Below are 21851 nucleotides of genomic sequence, written 5' to 3' on the forward strand. Positions count from 1 at the left end.
GTCCCCAGGTGTCCCTCCCCTGTCCCAGGTGTCCCTCCCCTGTCCCTCCCCTGTCCCCAGGTGTCCCTCACCTGTCCCCAGGTGTCCCTCCCCTGTCCCCAGGTGTCCCCAGGTGTCCCTCCCCTGTCCCCAGGTGTCCCTCCCCTGTCCCCAGATGTCCCCAGGTGTCCCTCCCCTGTCCCCAGGTGTCCCTCCCCTGTCCCAGGTGTCCCTCCCCTGTCCCTCCCCTGTCCCCAGGTGTCCCTCACCTGTCCCCAGGTGTCCCCAGGTGTCCCTCCCCTGTCCCCAGGTGTCCCTCCCCTGTCCCAGGTGTCCCCAGGTGTCCCTCCCCTGTCCCCAGGTGCCCCAGGTGTCCCTCACCTGTCTCGCTGTGGCAGCAGGAGCCCCCCTTGAGCAGCCCCCCCGGTTTCTCCTGGCTGGCTCCGTGCTCGCGGCACCACCCAGGGCAGCGCTTCCGCAGGCGGCAGCAGCTGTGGGAATGGGAATGGAATGGGAATGGATTGGGAATGGGGACAGGGGACGGGGAACGGGGAATAGCGGACGGGGTCGGGGACAGGACAGGGTCCACGGGTCCCTTGTCCCGGGATGTCCCCAGGGACTCACTGGACCAGGACGCAGACGGTGACGAGCAGCGCCGAGGCCACCACGGCCACCACGAGCAGGGCCGTGATGGTCTGCTTCTTCTGGTTGGCTGCCACCACGGCCAGCAGGTCAGCGTGCTCACAGCGTGTCCCCACGTACCCCGAGTGACACCTGGGGACACACAGCAGGTCAGGGTGTCCCCACGTACCCCGAGGGACACCTGGGGACACCTGGGGTCACCAGGGCACAGGGACACACAGAAACAGGCACAGAGAACCATGCCAGGGACAAGGACACAAGGGAACAAGGACAGCAGAGTCACCCTGGGACAGGAGGGACAGAGGAGTCACCCCAAGACTGGGACACACCAGAGGGACGGGGAGTCACCCTGGGAACAAGGACACACAGGAGGGACAGTGGAATCACCCTGGGACACCAAACCTGGAGTTTTGGGATCCCCGGGACACCAAGCCCAGACTTATGGTCTCCTCAGGACACCAGATCTGTAGTTTTGGGATCCCAAGGACACTAAACCCAGTTTTGGGATTCCATGGACACCAAACGTGGAGTTTTGGTCTCCCCAGGACACCAAATGTGGAGTTTTGGGATTCCATGGACACCCAATGTAGAGTTTTGTTCACCCCAGGACATCAGACCCGGAGTTTTGGGATCCTCAGGACTCTAAACCCAGAGTTTTGGGATTCTATGGACACCAAACGTGGAGTTTTGGGACCCCCAGGACACCAGACCTGGAGTTTTGGTCTCCCCAGGACATCAAATGTGGAGTTTTGGTCTCCCCAGGACACCAAACGTGGAGTTTTGGGACCCCCAGGACACCAAACCTGCTGTTTTGGGACCCCCAGGACCCCAGCCCTGCAGTTGGCTCCCCCCAGGCCAGCCCCCCGCAGTTTTGGGGTGACCCCGGGGGCGCGGGGCACTCACACGCAGGCGGGTTTGTCCTCCTGCACCAGGAAGCGGCAGGTGCCGTGGAAGCAGAACTGGCTGTGGGAGTCGGGGCAGTCGTTGAAGTGCGACCTCACCGCCGCCGCCACCGGAGCTGCAGCGAAACGGGGCTGAAAACGGCGTTTTTGGGCAATCCCAAACCCAAACCCAAACCCAAACCCGGGCGCGACACCTCTGCTTTAGGGGTTATTTTGGGATCGCTGCGTGGGACTCGGCCGCCCCAAAGAGCCAAGCCGGGTCCTGCTTCAATAATCCCTCAGGAATTTCCTAAAGAGCTTAAAAGGGAGGAGGAGGGAGTTAAAGTGGGCTCCTGTTTCCCATTAAACCCCACGCTGGTTTGAATTATCCTCCGGGAAGGGAATATCCTGCTCCGGGATTATCCCGGCACCGAGGCACTTCCGATCGCCGGCGTTTCAAAGCCACCCCCGGTTCCTGAGCCCTGGATTTATGGCAGCCCCATACGGGGGTGATTAAAGCCAGGGATGGGGGGTGGGAGCGCTTCCAGGTCCTTGGGGTGGCTCGGGTTGGGATGTCCCCGTGTCCCCATCGGGGTGGCTCACACTGGGATGTCCCCGTGTCCCCTTCTGAGGGGTCCTTGAGGAGATTTTCCACCCCAAAAGGGAGCTTTTCTAACCCAAAAGGGAGATCTTCCAGCCCCAAAAGGAGTTTAGGCACAAATCCATTGGGAAAGGACCTACCAAAGCCTCCCAGCACCTTTCCCATAAATGCTTTCCTATCAATGCTATGGAATCATCCCCTTTTCCACCCCAAAAGGGAGATTGGGCACAAATCCATAGGGAAAGGAGCTGCCAGCACCCTCAGGGTGACAGGAATACCATGGGGTTTTGTCCCCAGGTGATGCCATTGAGCCATTCCCTTTCCCACCCCAAAAGGGAGATTCTCCCCAGCCCCAAAAGGGAGATTCTCCCCAGCCCCAAAAGGAAAAGGTTTCTGGCTCCAAAATGAGTTTTTCCCACCTCAAAAGGGAGGCTGGGCACAAATCCATGGAGAAAGGATTCCCTTTCTGGGCAGCACTTCAGGGTGCCAGGAATGTCTCAGGGCTTTGTTGTGAAACCTCCTGGCACCAAATTCCCAAATGCTGCTGTTGAACCATCCCATTTTCTAGCCACAAAAAAGGGTTTCTGACCCCAAAAGGAAAAGGTTTGTGGCCCCCCAATGGAAGGGATTTCCAGCCCCACAAAAAGGGTTTCTGGCCCCAAAAGAAAAAGGGTTGTGGCCCCCAAAAAAGGGCTTCCAGCCCCAAAAGGAAAAGGTTTCCAGTCCCAAAAAGGAAGGGATTTCCAGCCCCACAGGGAAAGGAACGGGGCTCTGTGGTGGGAGCTGCCCATGCACCTCAGTTTTAGGGGGCAGAATTCCCCAAATCCCAGCGCAGGGACCCTTGGAGCCGCGTTCCCCCGGGAGCTGCCGTGCCTGACCCCGGGAGGATCAATGGGGCACGATGGGCCAGGGCAGGCTCAGAGCTGGGAGCTGGCCTGGGGCAGTGCTGGAAACCTCCTGTGGGGCTGGAAAACCTCCTCCTGTGGGGCTGGAAACCCTTCTCCTTGTGGGGCTGGAAAACCTCCTCCTGTGGGGCTGGAAAACCTCCTCCTGTGAGGCTGGAAAACCTCCTCCTGTGGGGCTGGAAAACCTCCTCCTGTGGGGCTGGAAAACCTCCTCCTGTGGGGCTGGAAACCCTTCTCCTTGTGGGGCTGGAAAACCTCCTCCTGTGGGGCTGGAAACCCTTCTCCTTGTGGGGCTGGAAAACCTTCACTTGTGGGGCTGGAAAACCTCCTCCTGTGGGGCTGGAAAACCTTCTCCTTGTGGGGCTGGAAACTCATTTTGGGGCTGGAAACCCTTCTCCTTGTGGGGCTGGAAAACCTCCTCCTGTGGGGCTGGAAACCCTTCTCCTTGTGGGGCTGGAAAACCTTCACTTGTGGGGCTGGAAAACCTCCTCCTGTGGGGCTGGAAAACCTCCTCCTGTGGGGCTGGAAAACCTCCTCCTGTGAGGCTGGAAAACCTCATCCTGTGGGGCTGGAAAACCTTCTCCTTGTGGGGCTGGAAAACCTTCTCCTTGTGGGGCTGGAAACTCATTTTGGGGCTGGAAAGCCCTTTCCTTTTTGGGGGTCAGAAACCCTTTCCCTTTGGGGCTGGAAACTTTTTTTTTAGGGGCTGGAAACACTTTCCCTTTGGGCTGAAACCCATCCTGTTTGGGACTGAGAACCCTTTCCCTTTTGGGACTGCAAACGCTTTTTGGGGAGGGCTGGAAGCCCTTTCCTTGTAGGGAAACCCTTTCTTTTGGGGTCAAAACCTTTTGGGACTGGAAACATTTCCCTTGTGGGGTTGGAAACCCTTTCTTTTGGGGCTGAAAACATTTTGGTTTTTGGGGTCGGAAACCTTTTTTTTTTTTTTTTTTAGGGCTGCAAACCCTTTGGTTTTGGGGGCTGCAAACCCTTCCCTGTTTTTCCCTCGGGGATCAGGTGCCAGGAACCCAGCCGGGGCCCCGTTATCCCATAAGGAGCCGGGTCGGGATGCCGGAACAGCCCGGAATTCCCGCTGGGCACTCACCGTTCTGGGCGGCCGTGGTGTTGTCCAGCGCGTGGCACGCGGCCAGCAGGACACCTGTGGGCAGGGACACACGGGGGGGTCAGCCACACCCTGACCCCAAAAAAACTCACACGGGGATTTAGGGTCGCCAAAACCGTTCCGAGATTTTTAAGGGAAACGTAGGAATTCCCTGTGCGGGTGGAATTCTGGAGAGCTGGGGGGGGTCACAAGGGAGAATCACCCCTTGGAGGGGACAGAGGGTTCCCCCTCCCCGGCCAGGAACATTCCCAGGGCACGCAGCCAGCTGTGCTTTCCCGGGATTTGACCCCATTTCCTTCATGGATTTGATCGAACGGCACAGAAAAGGCGAAGGGAGGGAGGGAGGGAGGGAGATGGAGCCTGGGGCTGCTCATCCCACAGATCCCAGTGCCACCGGACCTTTGGGGATCCACCCAGGGCTGCGGGGATCCAACAGGAATTTGGGGATCCACTCCAGGCTGTGGGGCTCCAACAGGAATTTGGGGATCCACCCAGGGCTGCGGGGATCCAACAGGAATTTGGGGATCCACCCAGGGCTGTGGGGATCCGACAGGAATTTGGGGATCCACCCAGGGCTGTGGGGATCCAACAGGAATTTGGGGATCCACTCCAGGCTGTGGGGCTCCAACAGGAATTTGGGGATCCACCCAGGGCTGCGGGGATCCAACAGGAATTTGGGGATCCACCCAGGGCTGTGGGGATCCGACAGGAATTTGGGGATCCACCCAGGGCTGTGGGGATGCAACAGGAATTTGGGGATCCACCCAGGGCTGCGGGGATCCAACAGGAATTTGGGGATCCACCCAGGGCTGCGGGGATCCAACAGGAATTTGGGGATCCACCCAGGGCTGCGGGGATCCAACAGGAATTTGGGGATCCAACAGGAATTTGGGGATCCACCAAGGGCTGTGGGGATCCAACAGGAATTTGGGGATCCACTCCAGGCTGTGGGGCTCCAACAGGAATTTGAGGATCCACCCAGGGCTGCGGGGATCCAACAGGAATTTGGGGATCCACCCAGGGCTGCGGGGATCCGACAGGAATTTGGGGATCCACCCAGGGCTGTGGGGATCCGACAGAAATTTGGGGATCCACTCCAGGCTGTGGGGATCCAACAGGAATTTGGGGATCTACCCAGGGCTGTGGGGATCCAACAGGAATTTGGGGATCCAACAGGAATTTGGGGATCCAACAGGAATTTGGGGATCCACCCAGGGCTGCAGGGATCCAACAGGAATTTGGGGATCCACCCAGGGCTGTGGGGTTCCAACAGGAATTTGGGGATCCACCCAGGGCTGTCGGGATCCAACAGGAATTTGGGGATCCACCCAGGGCTGCGGGGATCCAACAGGATTTTGGGGACCCACTCAGGGCTGTGGGGATCCAACAGGAATTTGGGGATCCACTCAGGGCTGTGGGGATCCAACAGGAATTTGGGGATCCACCCAGGGCTGCGGGGATCCGACAGGAATTTGGGGATCCACCCAGGGCTGTGGGAATCCAACAGGAATTCAGGGATCCTCCCAGGGCTGCAGGAATTCACTCAGGGCTTTGGGGATCCAACACAAATTCAGGGATCCACCCAGAGCTTTAAGGATCCACCCAGGGCTGCAGAGATCCAAGACAAATTTAGGGATCCATCCAGGACTTTGGGGCTCCAACACCAATTCAGAGATCCACCAGAGTTTCAGGGATCCAACACAAATTTAGGGATCCACCCAGGACTGCAGGGATCCACCCAGGGCTGTGGGGATCCAACACAAATTCAGGGATCCTCCATGGCTTCAGGGGCCCACCCAGGGCTGCAGGGATCCACTCAGGGCTTTGGAGATCTGCTGGAGCTTCAGGATCCACCCAAGGCTGCAGGGATCCACCACGGCTTTTGGGACCTCCACGGCTTTGGGAATCCACTGGAGCTTTTGGGATTCTCCACAGCCTCAGGGATCCACCCAGGGCTTCAGGGATCTACCCCAGCTTTTGGGATCCTCCGTGGCTTCAGTGATTCACTGGAACGTCAGGGGTCCACCACAAATTCAGGGATCCTCCATGGCTTCAGGAATCCACCAAAATCTCAGGGATCCACTGGAGCTTCAGGGATCTACCCAGGGCATCAAGGATCCACCACGGCTTCACGGATCTACCAGAGCTCCAGGGATCCTCCACGGCCTCAGGGACCCAGCAGAGCTGCAGGAACCCTCCCTGGCTTCCTCACAGATCTCAGGGATTTTCCTCCCGTGGAAAGCAAATCCAGAATCCGGTCTCATCCCAACTTTCCCCGTTTCCCCTGGCTTGGGGCTTCGTCCATTCTGGGGTTTTCTGGGGGGAAACGTGCCTCCACTCCTGGGTTTTTGGGGAATGGCTCATCCCGGCGGGATGGGTGGGTATCCATCCCCCTCGGCATCCCAGCTCCGCTCCACGGGCAGCTGGAAAGCCCAGCCCTCATCCCTGATCCCGGCCTTTGGGAAGCTTTCCATGGCCAGGGCGGGTGTGGGGACAGCGGACACCTCCTGGACCCTCGGACAATCCACACTGCAGCAGGGCTGCCCCCATCCCCGCTTGGTTCACCAGCCCCATCCCACCCCGGCATCTCTGGGAATCTCTCCCAGCCGGCCGAGCCCCGCTGAGCTCACCGTGCCGCCAGGAGCCCCCAAAGGACTCCCAGACCTTCCCCAGGCTCTTCCACCAGCTCCATCCCGCTAATTCCCAGCCTCCGGTTCTCCCCGCGGTGTCTCCCGTTATGGCTGGGGTTCGTTCCCTGCTCCAAGATTTCCCTCCGGCCCCGATCCCCGCTCGGCTCCAGCCCCGAGGTTCGGGGAGCTGCAGGGGCTCCCCCTTCCCTTCCCCGATATCCCAAAGTGGATGCTTCAATCCGCTGCGCTTCAGCCAGGGCTGCTGTCCCGTCCGGGTTGGGAATTTCTGGGACTGGGGCGCCCGCACAGGTGGGGAACCCTCGGCTCAGCCCCCCCCGAGGGTGGCGAGCACCGGGACGAGACCTGGAGCCACGGGAACGGGCAGGAACGGCAGAAAAAGAGACACGGGAGCTCTGGGAGAGCCGAGGAAGGCTCGGGGACACGGCTGCTGGAGCTGCCAGCCCCCCGAGGGACCCCCGGAGCCCCCCGAGGGACGCTCGGCGGAGAAGCAGCACCGGGACCCGGCGGTGCCGGAGCCAAAGCGGCAGCGCCGGGAGCTGGAGCGGGGCCAAGCGCAGCCGCTTTCCCGAATCCCAGCGCTCCGAAGCGCCGCTTTCCCAGCGGATAGAACCCCCCGGAGCTGCGGGTGGGACAGCGGGACAAAGCCAGCCGAGCTCCGGCCATCCGCACCGGGGTCCCTCCCCCGGGAGCATCCCCGCTCCCGTCCCGGCATCGCCCCGCTCCAACCCGGAGCGCTCCCCCCGGCACCCACCGCCCCCCAGCTCTAATTAACCCCCAGCCCTAATTAGCCGCCCTAATTAAGCGTCTGACCGCGGCCGTACTCACGCGTCGCGGCGAAGGCGCCTTTCCCACAGGGAACGAACTTCGGGAGCGCCCGCGCGGGGCATTTTTATGGGATTTTTATAGGATTTGTCACCGCGTTCCCGCAACGTACGGACCCGACCCCCACCAGCCGCCCCCAGAACCCCCCGAGCCCTCGGGGACCGCCCCGCTCCGGGGGCGCCGCGGGCGCTGCCCCCTCGGCGGGGTCCGGCGGGGATTTGGGGGCGCGGAGCCCCCCGGGTCGGGTTCGGTCGGGTCGGGCCGAGCCCCCCGAGCCCCGCACGTACCGAGGGCGAGCGCGGCCGGGCCGCCCGCCATGGCGGGGCTGCACCGGAGCGAGCGGGGCCGGGGCCGGGCCGGGCCGGGCGGGCGCTGGCGGCGGGGCCGCTGCGGGGCCGAGGGGCGGCTCCGCCCGGCGGAAATGGGCGGAACCGGCCGGGCCGGGGCGGGGACGGCGCGGGCAGCGGCACCGCCGGAGCACCCGGGACCCCTCCCCGGGACCCCTCCCCGGGACTCACTCCCGCGGGACCACCCCGGCAACCCCCACGTGGGAACCCTCCGGGACCCCCCCCAGTGCTCCCTCGGACCATTCGGGACCACCCCCGCGGGGATTCTCCGGACTCGCCCGTGCACTCCCCCTGGGGTCCTGTCGGGGTCCCCACGGGACACCCCGGGATCCCCCTGGACCCCTCAGGAAACACCTGGGACCGTCTGGGACCATCGCTTCTCAGGACCATCCAGACCCACCCGGGCATCCCCCACGGGACCCTTCTGGGACCATCCGGACCCCCGGGCACTCCCCCATGGGACATCCCCCCGTTCCCCCTCGTGGGACCCCCTGGACGCCCCCGAGCTCCTCCAAACGCCCCCAGCTCCTCAGACCTGCTCCCCCCAGAGACCCACCCAGACCCCCAGACCACAGAGACCATTGGACCCCCCCCCCCAACCTCCCTGTCCATGGACCCCCCAAGAGCCCTTGGACCCACCACCCACAGACCCCAGCAATCCCCTGGGTCCCCCTGGACTCCCCTGGGACCCCCAAGTTCCCCTGGACCCCCGGGGCCCCCGTGGTTCCCCGGGGGTGCAGTCACCGCCCCTCCCCCTGGTGCCACCTGCGGGGGGACTCAGGCCCGGGTGTCCTCAGGGGATTCCCCCCCACTCCTCCAAGGCTGAATTTTGGGCTGGGGTCACCCTCTGTCACCCACATGGGGAGCCCTTGGCCTCAGCTCAGTGTCACCCATGGAGGGGTGACAGGAGGGAGCAGGGCCCCCCCCCATGTCCCTCCCTGCCCCCCGTGACTCCCGGATTGCCAAACCCCTGCCAGCACATCCTGTGTCATCCTCAGCTGCTGCTGATCCCAGCCTTGGTCATCCCGAAATCTTCAGGGCCACCACCCCGCTGATCCCACTCTCGGTCATCCCAAAATCTGCTGATCCCACTCTCGGTCATCCCGAAACTCACGGAGCCTTCACCCTGCTGATCCCAACCTTGGTCACTCCAAAATCTGCTGATCCTATGCTTGGCCATCCCAAAACCCACGGAACCCTCACCCCGCTGATCCTACTCTCGGTCATCCCAAAATCTGCTGATCCCACCCTTGGTCATCCCAAAATCTGCTGATTTTACCCTTGGTCACCCCAGAACTCATGGAGCCCTCACCCTGCTGATCCCAGCCTTGTCATCCCAAAAACTGAAGGGCACCCCACCAATCCCAGCCTTGTCATCCCAAAATCTGCAGGGGTCTCACCCTGCTCATCCCCCCTCCGTCATCCCAATCTGGCCAGAGGTGACCCAAATCCGGCCAGCGGTGTCCAAATCCTTCCAGTGGCCAGCACATCCCCCATGATCCATGAGGATCATCCCTCAGGGCCCCAGGCCTGACCCATGGCAGCCCCTGGCTGTGCGGCCATCAGGGGTTTGGGCAGGTACAAGATGGGCTGTGTCCCCTCTCCCGTGTCCCCTCTCCCGTGTCCCCTCTCCCATGTCCCCCGGTGTCCCCTCTCCCGTGTCCCCTCTCCCATGTCCCCCGGTGTCCCCTCTCCCGTGTCCCCTCTCCTGTGTCTCCTCTCCCGTGTCCCCTCTCCCGTGTCCCCCGGTGTCTCCTCTCCCGTGTCCCCTCTCCCGTGTCCCCTCTCCCGTGTCCCCTCTCCCATGTCCCCCGGTGTCCCCTCTCCCGTGTCCCCCGGTGTCCCCTCTCCCGTGTCCCCTCTCCCATGTCCCCTCTCCCATGTCCCCCGGTGTCCCCTCTCCCGTGTCCCCCGGTGTCTCCTCTCCCGTGTCCCCTCTCCTGTGTCTCCTCTCCCGTGTCCCCTCTCCCGTGTCCCCCGGTGTCCCCTCTCCCGTGTCCCCCGGTGTCTCTTCTCCCGTGTCCCCTCTCCCGTGTCCCCTCTCCCATGTCCCCCGGTGTCCCCTCTCCCGTGTCCCCTCTCCCGTGTCCCCTCTCCGGTGTTCCCCGGTGTCCCCTCTCCCATGTCCCCCGGTGTCCCCTCTCCCGTGTCCCCTCTCCGGTGTCCCCCGGTGTCCCCTCTCCCATGTCCCCCGGTGTCCCCTCTCCCGTGTCCCCTCTCCCGTGTCCCCTCTCCGGTGTTCCCCGGTGTCCCCTCTCCCATGTCCCCCGGTGTCTCCTCTCCAGTGTCCCCTCTCCCGTGTCCCCCCGTGTCTCCTCTCCCGTGTCCCCTCTCCGGTGTCCCCCGGTGTCCCCTGTCCCGTGTCCCCTCCCTCGGGAGCTGCTCCCAGCCCCGGGGGCTGTGGCCCGGCCCTTCCCGCTCCCCATTCCCAGCCGATACCATCTCCCCTCGGCACTTGAAAGCCTCTTTGAAGGGGCTGGGAGCCGGCGCTTCCCGACGCTGCCGATCCCAAATCCCAGCACCCCACAATCCCCTGGAATGTCGCTCCGGAGCCCCGGAGCCGCGGCCACCACAAAGGCCACCCAAAATCCCACCGGAGCCTGTCGGATCGCCCTGGGGGCTGCGCGCTCCTGCACGGATCCCAGGGCGTTCCCACCCTGCAGGCCTGGGAATCCCAGACGTCCAAAGTGCAATCCCAGAACCTGAACATCCCGGTGATCGTCCCAAAATCCCACTGGAACCCGCCTGGCCTGGGTGGGAATGGCAGTGCTGGAGCCAGAGGGATTTGGGGGTGATCCTGAGTGCCCCAAAAGCAGAAATTTGGGAATGATGAGGAAAAGGCGGCTCTTTCCCGCTTGGCACCACCGGCTTTCCCAACATCCACCAGCGTTCCCGACCCCAGAAAACATTCCCGACCCCAAAAAACATTCCCAAACCCCATTGAGCATTCCTGACCTTCCCAAAAAAAAAAAAACATTCCTGACCTCAGAAAACCATTCCTGACCCACAGCAACGTTCCTGATTCCCACTGGCATTCCTGATCCTAAAAACCATTCCTGATCCTGAATACCATTCCCAACCCCAACCAACATTCCTGACCCCAAAAACCATACCCGACCCCAAAAAACATTCCCAATCTCCATGAGCATTCCTGTGCCCTCCCAAAAATCATTCCTGACCCACAGCAGCATTCCTGGTTCCCACTGGCATTCCTGACCCCATCTCAAAAAAAACCAAACATTCTTGACCCCAAAAACCATACCCGATCCACAACATTCTTGATCCCAAAAAACATTCCTGACCCCAAACAACATTTCCAACTTCCACTGCCATTCCTGACCTTAAAAATCATTCCCAACCCCCAAAACCATTCCTGACCCTAAAAACCATTCCCGACCCACAACATTCCTGATCCCCACCAATATTCCTGACCCCAAAAAACATTCCTGACCCCAAAAACCATTCCTGACCCACAACATTTACTAATCCCAAAAAAACATTCCTGACCCCAAACAACATTTCCAAACCCCACTGCCATTCCTGACCCCAAAAAACATTCCTGACCCTAAAAACCATTCCTGACTCCCAAACCATTCCTGACCCTAAAAAACATTCCCGACCCACAACAACATTCCTGATCCCCACCAATATTCCTGATCCCCACTGGCATTCCTGATCCCAAAAACCATTCCTGATCCCAAAGAACATTCCTGACCCCAAAACCCATTCCTGACCCCCAAAACCATTCCCAACCTCCACCTCCCTCCCTCTCTGGGTGCTGTCTCCAGGAGTTCCAGGGTTCCCAATCCCTTTTCCCGAGTTACAAAACCACAACCCCAAACCGAGAGGTTATTTTGGGATTATAATAATAAATAGTAATTAAATCCTGTTTATTTAATTGTTCCTGCCCTGGGAGCCTCCCGGTGTTGGGTTTTCCTCTTGGAATTGGCTTTGGGATTAAAGGGTCATTCCAGGGGGGAGATCTGGGATAAATCCATCTATTTAGGGCAAATCCCTGAAAAGGGGGCATAAACCCCTTCATCCCCCATTCCATCCCCTCTCCTGGGGCAGGAAATCCTGGGGGATTTCTGGGCTGGAAAGTGACACTTTGGGCCCTTCCATGCCAGAACCAGTGGGAAAACTCATCCAAAATCTGGGATTTTGGGATTTATCCAGGCTGGAATGTGACACTGCGGTTAATAGGAAAACCCACCGAAAAGCTGGGATTTTGGGATTTATCCAGGCTGGAGAGTGACACTTTGTACCCTCCCAGGAAGGGACCAGTGGGAAAATCCACCCCAAATCTGGGATTTTGGGATTTATCCAGGCTGGAAAGTGATGCTTTGGATCCTTCCAGGAAGGAACCAGTGGGGGATTTTGGGATTTAGGCACTGTCAAACACCCTCCATGCCCCCATGGAGACGACTCCACCCCGCTGAGATGGGCCGGGAATGTTCTCGATCTGGATTCTCATCCCTCTCACTCTGCCATGACTTCAATCCCTGATTTTTCAACGTGGCAATGAAAAAATAAATAAATAAAAAAAAGAAATAAAAAGCAGGAAAAATCCCCCAAATCTCCGCGTTCAGGGAACAAGGGCGCTGTGTACTCGTGTCCGGCAGGAATCCTCCGGCCGCCTGTTGATCTTGGATCGGGAAGGTGAAAATGAGGCCGAGGGAAAACACGGCCCCGGGCTCCCCCCGGCCCTTCCCGGGGCTCGCACAATCCCAAATTGTCGCGGCCGGGATGGTTTTGGCTCCTCGGAGGGGCCCTGGAACCGATCAGGCGGCGGCGGGCGAGGAGCGGCACCCCCGGCTCTGTCGGTTTAATGTATGGGTTGAGAATAAACCCAATTATTCCCAGGGGCAGGAAGGGGATCCCGCCCTGGGATGATCCCATTCCTGCTGCCCCAGCCCCAGTTTTGAGGTTTTAATCCATCCTGGGATGGCAGCGCTTCCAGAATCTCCCTCATCCCAAATTTTGGGGGGTCTGACCCATCCTGGAAGGGGAGTGCCTCCAGCATCTGTCCCATCCCAAATTTTGGGAGTCTAATCCATCCTGGGGTTGTTTTGGGACAGGCAGCGCCTCCAGCATCTCCCTCATCCCAAAATTTGGGGGTGTGACCCATCCTGGGGCTCTTACTGGGCAGGCAACATCTCTGACATCTCCTCCATCCCAAATTTTCAGGTTCTGACCCATCTTGGAAAGGGGAGTGCCTCCAGCATCTGTCCCATCCCAAATTTTGGGAGTCTAATCCATCCTGGACCTGTTTTGGGATGGGCAGCACCTCTGACATCTCCCCCACCCCGCTAAAAGTGGGGCTTTATCGGGAATTTTTTCCTCGCTTTATCTCACAGCTCCTGTTTTTCTGCCGCCTTAAAAGGCTCTTTCATAGCTGGGATTTTCCCCATGAATGTCCATTTTATTCCTATTTTTTTTTCTTTCTTCCTTTCCTAAACAACTCTTCGGGGTTTTATCCCTTCCCACCCCTTTTTCCTGCTCCCCGTTTTCTGTTTATATCCTTTTTAAATTTTTTTTCCTAAAGCCTCCATAAATAAAGGATTTTCGAGCAGTCCAAGCCTGGCCACTGACGAGGGCTTTGTTGGCCGCGGGAATGCCGGCGGCTCCGGGCTGGCAGCTCCCGGGAAAATGTCAATATTGGATCACTTAGCACCACATTATTTTATTTATGTTTTTATCCCCCTCCAGCAGTGGCCGAGCAGGGATAATAAGAGTGTCCTGGAGCGAGCAGGAATTCACGCTGGGAATGTGGGAGAGGGGCTGATCCCGCTGCGGACGCGACCCCGCGGTGGCTCTGGTGGGTTCCTCTGCCAGGTGTTTTTGGGGTTTCCCGGCTCTCCGTGGTCACGGTCCGGCCGTGCTGGGGACACTGGGATCATTCAGCCGTGGTGACCGGAGCCTGGAGAGCACCCGGGCGGCCGCACGTCCGGCCGTGCCCTCAGAAACCCCAAATCCCTGCTCCGCTCCTCCTCTCCTTGGGATACCTCCAGGGCTTTGTGCTGGGGCCCCAAATCCACACCCCAGTTCTCCTCCTCCTCATCCTTGGGATCCTCCTGGGGGTTTTAGGATCGGACCCCAAATCCACACCCCGGTTCTCACATGGGATCCCTCTGTGGCCTTGCAATGGGACCTGAAATCCACACTCTGATCCTTCTCCTCTTCCTCGGGATCCTTCCAGGAGTTTTGTGATGGGACCCCAAATCCATGCTCTGGTTCCTCTCCTTCTCCTCGGGATCCTTCCAGAGGTTTTGCAGTGAGACCCCAAATCCACCCCCCTGTTCTTGGGACACCCTCCCGGCTCGGGTGGGACATCCCCAACCTCCATCCAAGGTGTCGAGGCTCGGGAAGCCTCCCTTTGTCCTTCCTTTCTCCGCGAGCCTCCGGAGCAGGGCAAAGGGCCAGCGGTGTCCGGCCAGGACAAAGCCCCCGGAAGGCCGGCGGCGGCGGAACAGAGGAGCTCAGTGTCCGGGCCATTGCCCCGGGCGGTCACAATGCTGGCACTGTCCCCAAGCGGGATCTGTTTGTCCCTGTCCCGCCTGTTTGTCCAGCGCTCCCATTGTGCGGCCCGGCAGGAGCGGCCCCGGAGCTGAGTCAGCGCCGCGGCCCCGCTCCCCACGCGCGACCGCCCGGGAATCCGCGCCCACTGCCGGGGCACGGGGGGCATCGGCACCTGGGGGGGAATGGGCACCTGGGGGGGCATTGATACCTGGGGGGGGGGCATTGATACCTGGGGGGGAATGGATACCTGGGGGGCATCGGCACCTGGGGGGGAATGGGCACCTGGGGGGAAATGGGTACCTGGGGGGGAATGGGCACCTGGGGGGAAATGGGTACCTGGGGGGGAATGGGTACCTGGGGGGCATTGATACCTGGGGGGGAATGGATACCTGGGGGGCATCGGCACCTGGGGGGGAATGGGCACCTGGGGGGCATTGATACCTGGGGGGGGGGCATTGATACCTGGGGGGGAATGGATACCTGGGGGGCATCGGCACCTGGGGGGGAATGGGCACCTGGGGGGGAATGGGTACCTGGGGGGCATTGATACCTGGGGGGGAATGGGCACCTGGGGGGAAATGGGTACCTGGGGGGGAATGGGTACCTGGGGGGGCATTGATACCTGGGGGGGCATTGATACCTGGGGGGGAATGGATACCTGGGGGGCATCGGCACCTGGGGGGGAATGGGCACCTGGGGGGGAATGGGCACCTGGGGGGGCATTGATACCTGGGGGGGCATTGATACCTGGGGGGGAATGGGCACCTGGGGGGCATCGGCACCTGGGGGGCATCGGCACCTGGGGGGGAATGGGCACCTGGGGGAGAATGGGTACCTGGGGGGCATTGATACCTGGGGGGGAATGGGCACCTGGGGGGAAATGGGTACCTGGGGGGCATTGATACCTGGGGGGGGGCATTGATACCTGGGGGGGAATGGATACCTGGGGGGCATCGCCACCTGGGGGGGAATGGGCACCTGGGGGGGAATGGGCACCTGGGGGAGAATGGGTACCTGGGGGGCATTGATACCTGGGGGGGAATGGGCACCTGGGGGGAAATGGGTACCTGGGGGGCATTGACACCTGGGGAGGGCATTGGGACCTTTGGGATGGCATCAACACCCTGCAGATGACATCTGCACCTGGGGGTGACATGAGGACCTTTGGGGGGGCATCGGCACCTGGGGATGACATCGGTAACGTGGGAATGGCATTCGCACCCGGGGATGGAATTGCCGGAAGCAGAGCCAGGAGATTTGGGATGCTCTCAGCACCTGGGGATGGCACCGGCACAACCGCTCGAGGCTCCTCGGGATCGCGCACGGAGCTCCCTCCTGTCCCTGGGAACGTGGGAGAACACCCAGGCCGCCTCCCACGGGAATGAGTCAGCTCTGGAAGCCGAGCTGAGGCCGGGCAGCCGCGGGAGCCACGCGTGACTCAGCCCCGAGGCACGGCAGGAATGTGTCCCTGCCCGGGAAGCGCGCACAGGTAGAACAGGTCCCGGCGCTCCCCGCAGCTCCTCCGGGAAGCGGCAGAGCGAGGCCCTGGAGCCAGCGGATGTTCCCAGGCGCTCGCAGATCCCGCAGATCTCACACGGCTCACACCTGCGTTTCCCGAGGGAGGCACACCTGGAGGGGAAGGTTGGGATCTGCTCCCGATCCTGGCAAGGTCACAGCAGCGCAGCCGCTGCCGCCAGACCCCAAACCACCCCAAAGCTTAGTTTGGGCTCCTAATGGAGCAGGGAAGAGCCAGCAGATCCCAAACCACCCCAAAGCTTGGTTTGGGCTCCTAAGGGAGCAGGGAAGAGTCACCAGACCCCAAACCACCCCAGTGCTCTGATTTGAGCTTTTTATGGAGCAGGAAAGAACCACCAGACCCCAAAGCTCCAGTCTGGGCTCCTAAAGGAGCAGGGAAGAGTCACCAGACCCCAAACCACCCCAGTGCTCTGATTTGAGCTCTTTATGGAGCAGGAAAGAACCACCAGACCCCAAAGCTCCAGTCTGGGCTCCTAATGGAGGAGGGAAGAATCACTAGACCCCAAACCACCCCAAAGCTCCGGTTTGGGCTCCCTGTGGAGCACGGAAGAGCTACCCGCCCCCCTGGCAATAGGAAATCCAGGAATTTGTTGTCCCCCACTCAGTGTCGCTGCTCCGGGCAGTGTTGGTGACCCCAGCGGGGACCCTCAGGCAGAAGGTATCGGGCTGGTGTCACCACGAGGATCCCTTTCGTGGATGAGGTGGGAATGGGACGAGGAGCCGCCCCCTCCACCCCCGACAGAGACCCCCGAGAGCCCCTTCAAGGCTCGATCGCGACCCCCACGGGACAGGAGCCGAGGGGACAGGGCAAAGGACACGTCCCGGCCGAGCGGGCGCGGCGCTGGAGGGGAGCGGGTGGAACACAAACATTCCTCCGGGAAGAGCCGGGGGAGAGCCGGACTTTGCCCCGGCGACAACACTGAGCCGATTCTGCTCCGCTGCCAAACAAATCCCGGTGCTGGGACGGAGCCAGCGCTGGAAATTTTCGAGTGCCAGGAGCGGTGCGGGCACGGCCGGGAGTCTCCGGAGGAGGGGACAAACCCGGGGGCGATGGCACCGCCGCCACCGGGGCTGTGCCCACCGGGCGTTCCGGACCATCCGGGAGAGGAGGACAGGGCTGGAGAGAGAAGGGGAATTCGGGCAGGGAGCGGGGATCGGGGGTTGCTGCTGTTTTGGGATCGGTTTTTCGGGGATTTGCTGCTGTTTTGGGTGCCCGAGCAGCTGGGCCGGGTGTCACCAGAGGGGACACTCCCTGTGCCAGCTCTGTGCTGGCTTCCCCTGGGGACACCGATGGCTCCTCATCCTCATTTCCCTGTCATGGAAAAGGCACCGGGAGCCTGAATCCCGCCGGGACGGAGCAGAGCTGGAGCTCGGCGGAGGCACGGCAGGCTGGAAAATGCTTTGCAGACAGTCCCAAAAAACCCGGGAATCAGTAAAAGCCAGGATAGTAATGAGAAATTGTAACAGTGTGATGAATCATGAGAATAATGGGAATGATAATGGCGATAAGAATCAGAACAATGCAAGTATTGATAACGATGACGACGATGATAATTATAGTAACAATAATAATTTTTTTTTTAAACGGTAAAATTTTTTATTCTCCCATCACGCCAAGAAACTGGATTACAAAGTTCTCCACATCCATGGGAGCTCTGTTCCGGTTCCAGGGGGTCCCATCCCTGCTCAGATCCCTCTGCCAAGCCCCCGTCTCCACCAGAATCCCCCTTTGACCACCCCGCCGCCCCTCACCCCTCGCTCGTTTCAAGGCAGTGAAAAGAACCAGGAGCGCAAAATTCCAGCCGGAGCATCACAAAGGCGGGCTGACGTCAGGAAGGCGGAGGGCTCCGGGCCAGGAGAAGGGAAGCTGTGTTCGGAAAATGACAATTTCTGTCTAGGAAAGGCGGCTGTGAAAGGAACCCTTCTGCAGGAGCCGGCGCGGAACAAGAAAAGCCTTTGAACGGCCGGGGAAGCGGCTCGGCCGGCGGCCAGCCCGCCGAAAAATCCATGGACACGGATTTCTCCTGGCTCGGGAGACGTCCCGGCACGGGGGGGATCCGCGCCAGCCCCGCCGGGCTGGAATCGTGCCCTGCTCCCGGCTGGGATGGGGATGGAACCGGGATGAAGGTGCCGGGACCCCTGTGCCGGCAGCTCTGCGGGGAGAACCGGAGGGAAATCTTTTTTAAAAAAGGAGAGAAAATCCCTGTTTTCACACACGCTCCTTCAGCCAGGGATAGGGGAAGGTTCGTCCTGCAGCCGCAGGCACCGGAGGCACCCAGGAGCAACAGTTCCCTATAAAAATCCTATTCCTGCTGAGTCCCGATGTCCCCGGGGCAGGTGTGGGGTGGTGCTCATCCCACCCCAGCTCATCAATCCCGAGCGTTCCCAGAACAGGGATTTTTGCCCCCCTGGATTCTCCCTGCGCTTGGATCCTTCGATGTCGAGAGGATGAGGATGAGAACAGGAGAAAATAACTTCAAATTGTGCCAGGGTTGGTTTAGGTTGGATAGTGGGGAAATTCCTCTGTGGGTAGGGCTCTCCAGCCCTGGCACAGCTGCCAGGCGGGATCCCCATTCCTGGTGGGATTTTTCGGTGGATGTGGCACTTGGGGACATGGGCAGTGGTGGCCTTGGCAGTGCTGGCGTGGCCTCGGTGACCACAGAAGGCTTCTCCAGCCTTAGTGATTCCGCGATCCCGAACGATTCCACGATCCCGGATGACTCCCCGGGCTGTTGAACCCGTTTTGGGGAGGATGGTGCCATCTCCTGGCATTCCCGGCCTTCTCCCGCCGGAGCCGCAGCCGTGGAGGATGCTCAGCCCTGGGAAGGGAAACTGAGGCACGGAGCGAGGGAACACCCGGAGCAGCGATCCCTGGGCACCCTCCTGGCGTGGAGCCCGAATCCCTGGCATCCCATGAAAATCCCCGCTGGATCTCTCGGCAGGCTCAGGGAGAGAGGATCAGGCTCCGCGGGGTCAGTCAAATCCCAAAATAAACTTTTTTTTCATCTCCGAATCCCGCCCCTCCTGTCCGGGAGGGGAGAAACCCTCACCTTCCTCCAGCACCGCCTTGCCAGAGTTTCCCGTTTCCATGGCTGAAAAAGTCATGGAAAAATCACTTTTGAGTTCTGAAATCAACCGGCGGCTCCTGGATTTCCAGGGAAAGGAAAAATCCCGCGGGGCAGGCGGGAGCGGCTCCAGCATCGCACTCGGGGCTGTCCTTGGAGTTCCCCTCTCCTTCAGGAAAAAATGAGGAGAAATCTTCTCTCCAAGGAAAAATCTGCTCTCCAAGCAGAGTCCCCTGTCCCAGATTCCCGCTGGAACACCGGAGCGCTCCCAAAACGCGCATTTTTAATCGTCCAGGTGGGAATGCTGTGACTTTTCCCTGCGCTCCCTCTCTCCAGCCAGGAGGATTTGCTGAATTCAAAGAAGTTTTGAATTCAAAACTTCATTCAAAAAAAGTTCCTTTTCCCCAGGAACGCGGAACATGTGGAAAGGGAATAATCCCATTCCCCGACCAGGAATCCCTGATTTAAACCCGCACGCTCCCAACACCGATAAATTCCCAGGAATTCCAGCGGGCTGGAGGCAGGACAGACCCCGGGGAGCGCCTGTGGGAATCGTTTCCAGCCGTGAACAAAGCAAACCAAGATTTTATTTTATATATTGTTTTAATCCTCCGCTTGGTTTAAACTCCAGAGTTTCTGGCACGGATCCATCAGGCTGGAGCGCTTCCTATTTCCATCCTTTGGGGAAAATTCCCCGGCTGTGAGGGAATTTCTCCCTCTGGATCCGTGCCTGGAGTCTCCGTGGCCAGAGCGCAGTGCCAGGGACCAGCCCTGCTCAAGAATTCCCTTTCCCATCCCCATAATTCCCAACATTCCCAAAATGCTGCTCTGGTGACCCGGCACCTTCTGCTGTGGATTTCCAGCTCCAAAATGAGCATTATTTTTTGGGGGGGAGAAATGGGCAGATGATGGCGGTTCTTCCACGGACACGCAGGGGGAAAAGGGGGAATACGGGATCCACTGGCAGGCCCGTTTTGGGGGTAAATGGGAAGTTCTTCCCTCAGCCAGTGCAATTCCTGGAATGCTCCCGTGGTGGATTTGGAAGGATTCGCTCCCACCTCGCCCAAATTCCCGGAGAACCATCCCAGACTTTCCCATTTTATTACTTTCTGACACTCCTGCACTTCTCCCCAGGCCCAAGGTCCAATTCTGACCATCCAAAAATCACCGATGAACCCAAAAGATTGGGATGGGATCAAGTTCTTTTGAGGTTCATGTTTTAGACGAAAAATTATTTTATGTTTATTTTATTTTACCTTATTTTCTTTAATTTAATTTTCATTATTTAATTTTCTTCAACATTATTTAATTTCCATTTTATTATTTCATTTTACCTTATTTTCTTTCATTTTACTTTAATTATTTAATTAATTTCAATTTTATTTTATTAATTATTTTATTTTATTTTATTTTATTTTATTTTATTTTATTTTATTTTATTTTATTTCATGTTATTTTATAGTCAGTTTCACACTGAACCACGTTTTAATAAACAGAGGCACCACAGGGATGGGTTACCCATGATTTATTTATTCCGTGGTTTATTCCAGCGAGCCTCTCTCCTGTTCCCCAGGAGCTCTCCACTCTGGGAAGTTCCCAGCTCCCTCTGCCATTCCTCCACCTTTGCTTTGGACTTTCTAAGGAAAAGAGAAATCCCACAGAAACCCAGGAAGTTCCATGGGACTGGTTTGGACTGCAGGTTCCGAGCTCTCTGTGGGATTTGCCTCTCCCCCCTCACTGTGTGCTCATCCCAAAAGATATCCTGGAAAATGAGGTTATTTGAAGAAATATCAGGATTTTGGGGGGCTTTTACAGACTGGAGACGAGGTCACAAAATCCTGGAATTGTTTGGGTTGGAAAGGCCCTAAAATCTCCTCCAGCCCCACCCCATCCACAGCTCTCAGTATCCCAGGTGTTCCATCCCAGCCCCTCCCCATCCTCCCATCCAGGAATTCCCAAAATCCCATTTAAATCTCCCCTTTCCCAGGGGGAAGCCATTCCCTGTGTCCTGGCCCTCTGTTCTTTATCCCAAATCCCTCTCCTGCTCTCCTGGAGCCCTTTAGGGCTTGGAAGGGGCTCTGAGCTCTCCCTGGACATTTCCAGGGATCCAGGGGCAGCCACAGCTCCTCTGGGAATTCCATCCCAGCCCCTCCCAACCCTCCCAGCCAGGAATTCCTTCCCAATATCCCATCAAATCCTTGTCTCCATAATTTGGAAGCCATTCCCTGTGTCCTGTCCCTCCATCCCTTGTCCCCATCCCTCCCCAGCTCTCCTAGATCCCCTTCAGGCTCTGGAAGGAGCTCCCAGCTCTCCCTGGATCCTTCCCTTCTCCCTTGGGCACTTCCAGGGATCCAGGAGCAGCCACAGCTTCTCTGGGAATTCCATCCGAGCCCCTCCCCACCCTCAGGCCAGGAATTCCCAGTTCCCAAAATCCCATCCATCCCTGCCCTCTGGCAGTGGGAGGCTCAGGATGGGGAATGGGTTGGATCCAATCCTGAGGACGCCGAGCCCGAGCTCTCCTTGCCCTTGGTCCTTATCCAAACTCCACAAAAGTCGTTTTTTTCCCATGTTTTTGCGGGCACTAGAGGGCTGCAGAGACCTGCGTTTGCAGCTGCGGCCCCGCTCCGCTCCTGGAAGGAAAACGGGAACCGCGGGTGCGGGAATGGGGCTGGATCTCCTCTGCTGCAATGAAGATTTGGCATTTTGGGGTGCTGGAATTGGGGAGGGAGGGAAGGCAGGGACGGGAGGTTCTGCTCCTAAATCCCAAAGCAGCCCAGTTTGTC

General features: G+C 59.3%; 1 protein-coding gene across 1 annotated transcript; it reads right to left on the reverse strand.

Moving 5' to 3' along the window:
* Positions 1-364: 364 nt before the first annotated feature.
* On the reverse strand, positions 365-7919 carry TGFA (transforming growth factor alpha; the record flags this gene model as incomplete). Its single annotated transcript, XM_062510747.1, has 5 exons — positions 7889-7919; positions 4111-4164; positions 1525-1639; positions 604-753; positions 365-470 (listed from the first exon to the last, which is right to left on the reverse strand). Coding segments are annotated over exons 1-5 (456 nt in total), but the record flags the coding sequence as incomplete, so codon positions are not given.
* Between the last annotated feature and the right edge of the window lie 13932 nt (positions 7920-21851).

This window comes from Cinclus cinclus, chromosome 29, assembly GCF_963662255.1.
Source record: "Cinclus cinclus chromosome 29, bCinCin1.1, whole genome shotgun sequence".
Lineage (NCBI taxonomy): Eukaryota > Metazoa > Chordata > Aves > Passeriformes > Cinclidae > Cinclus > Cinclus cinclus.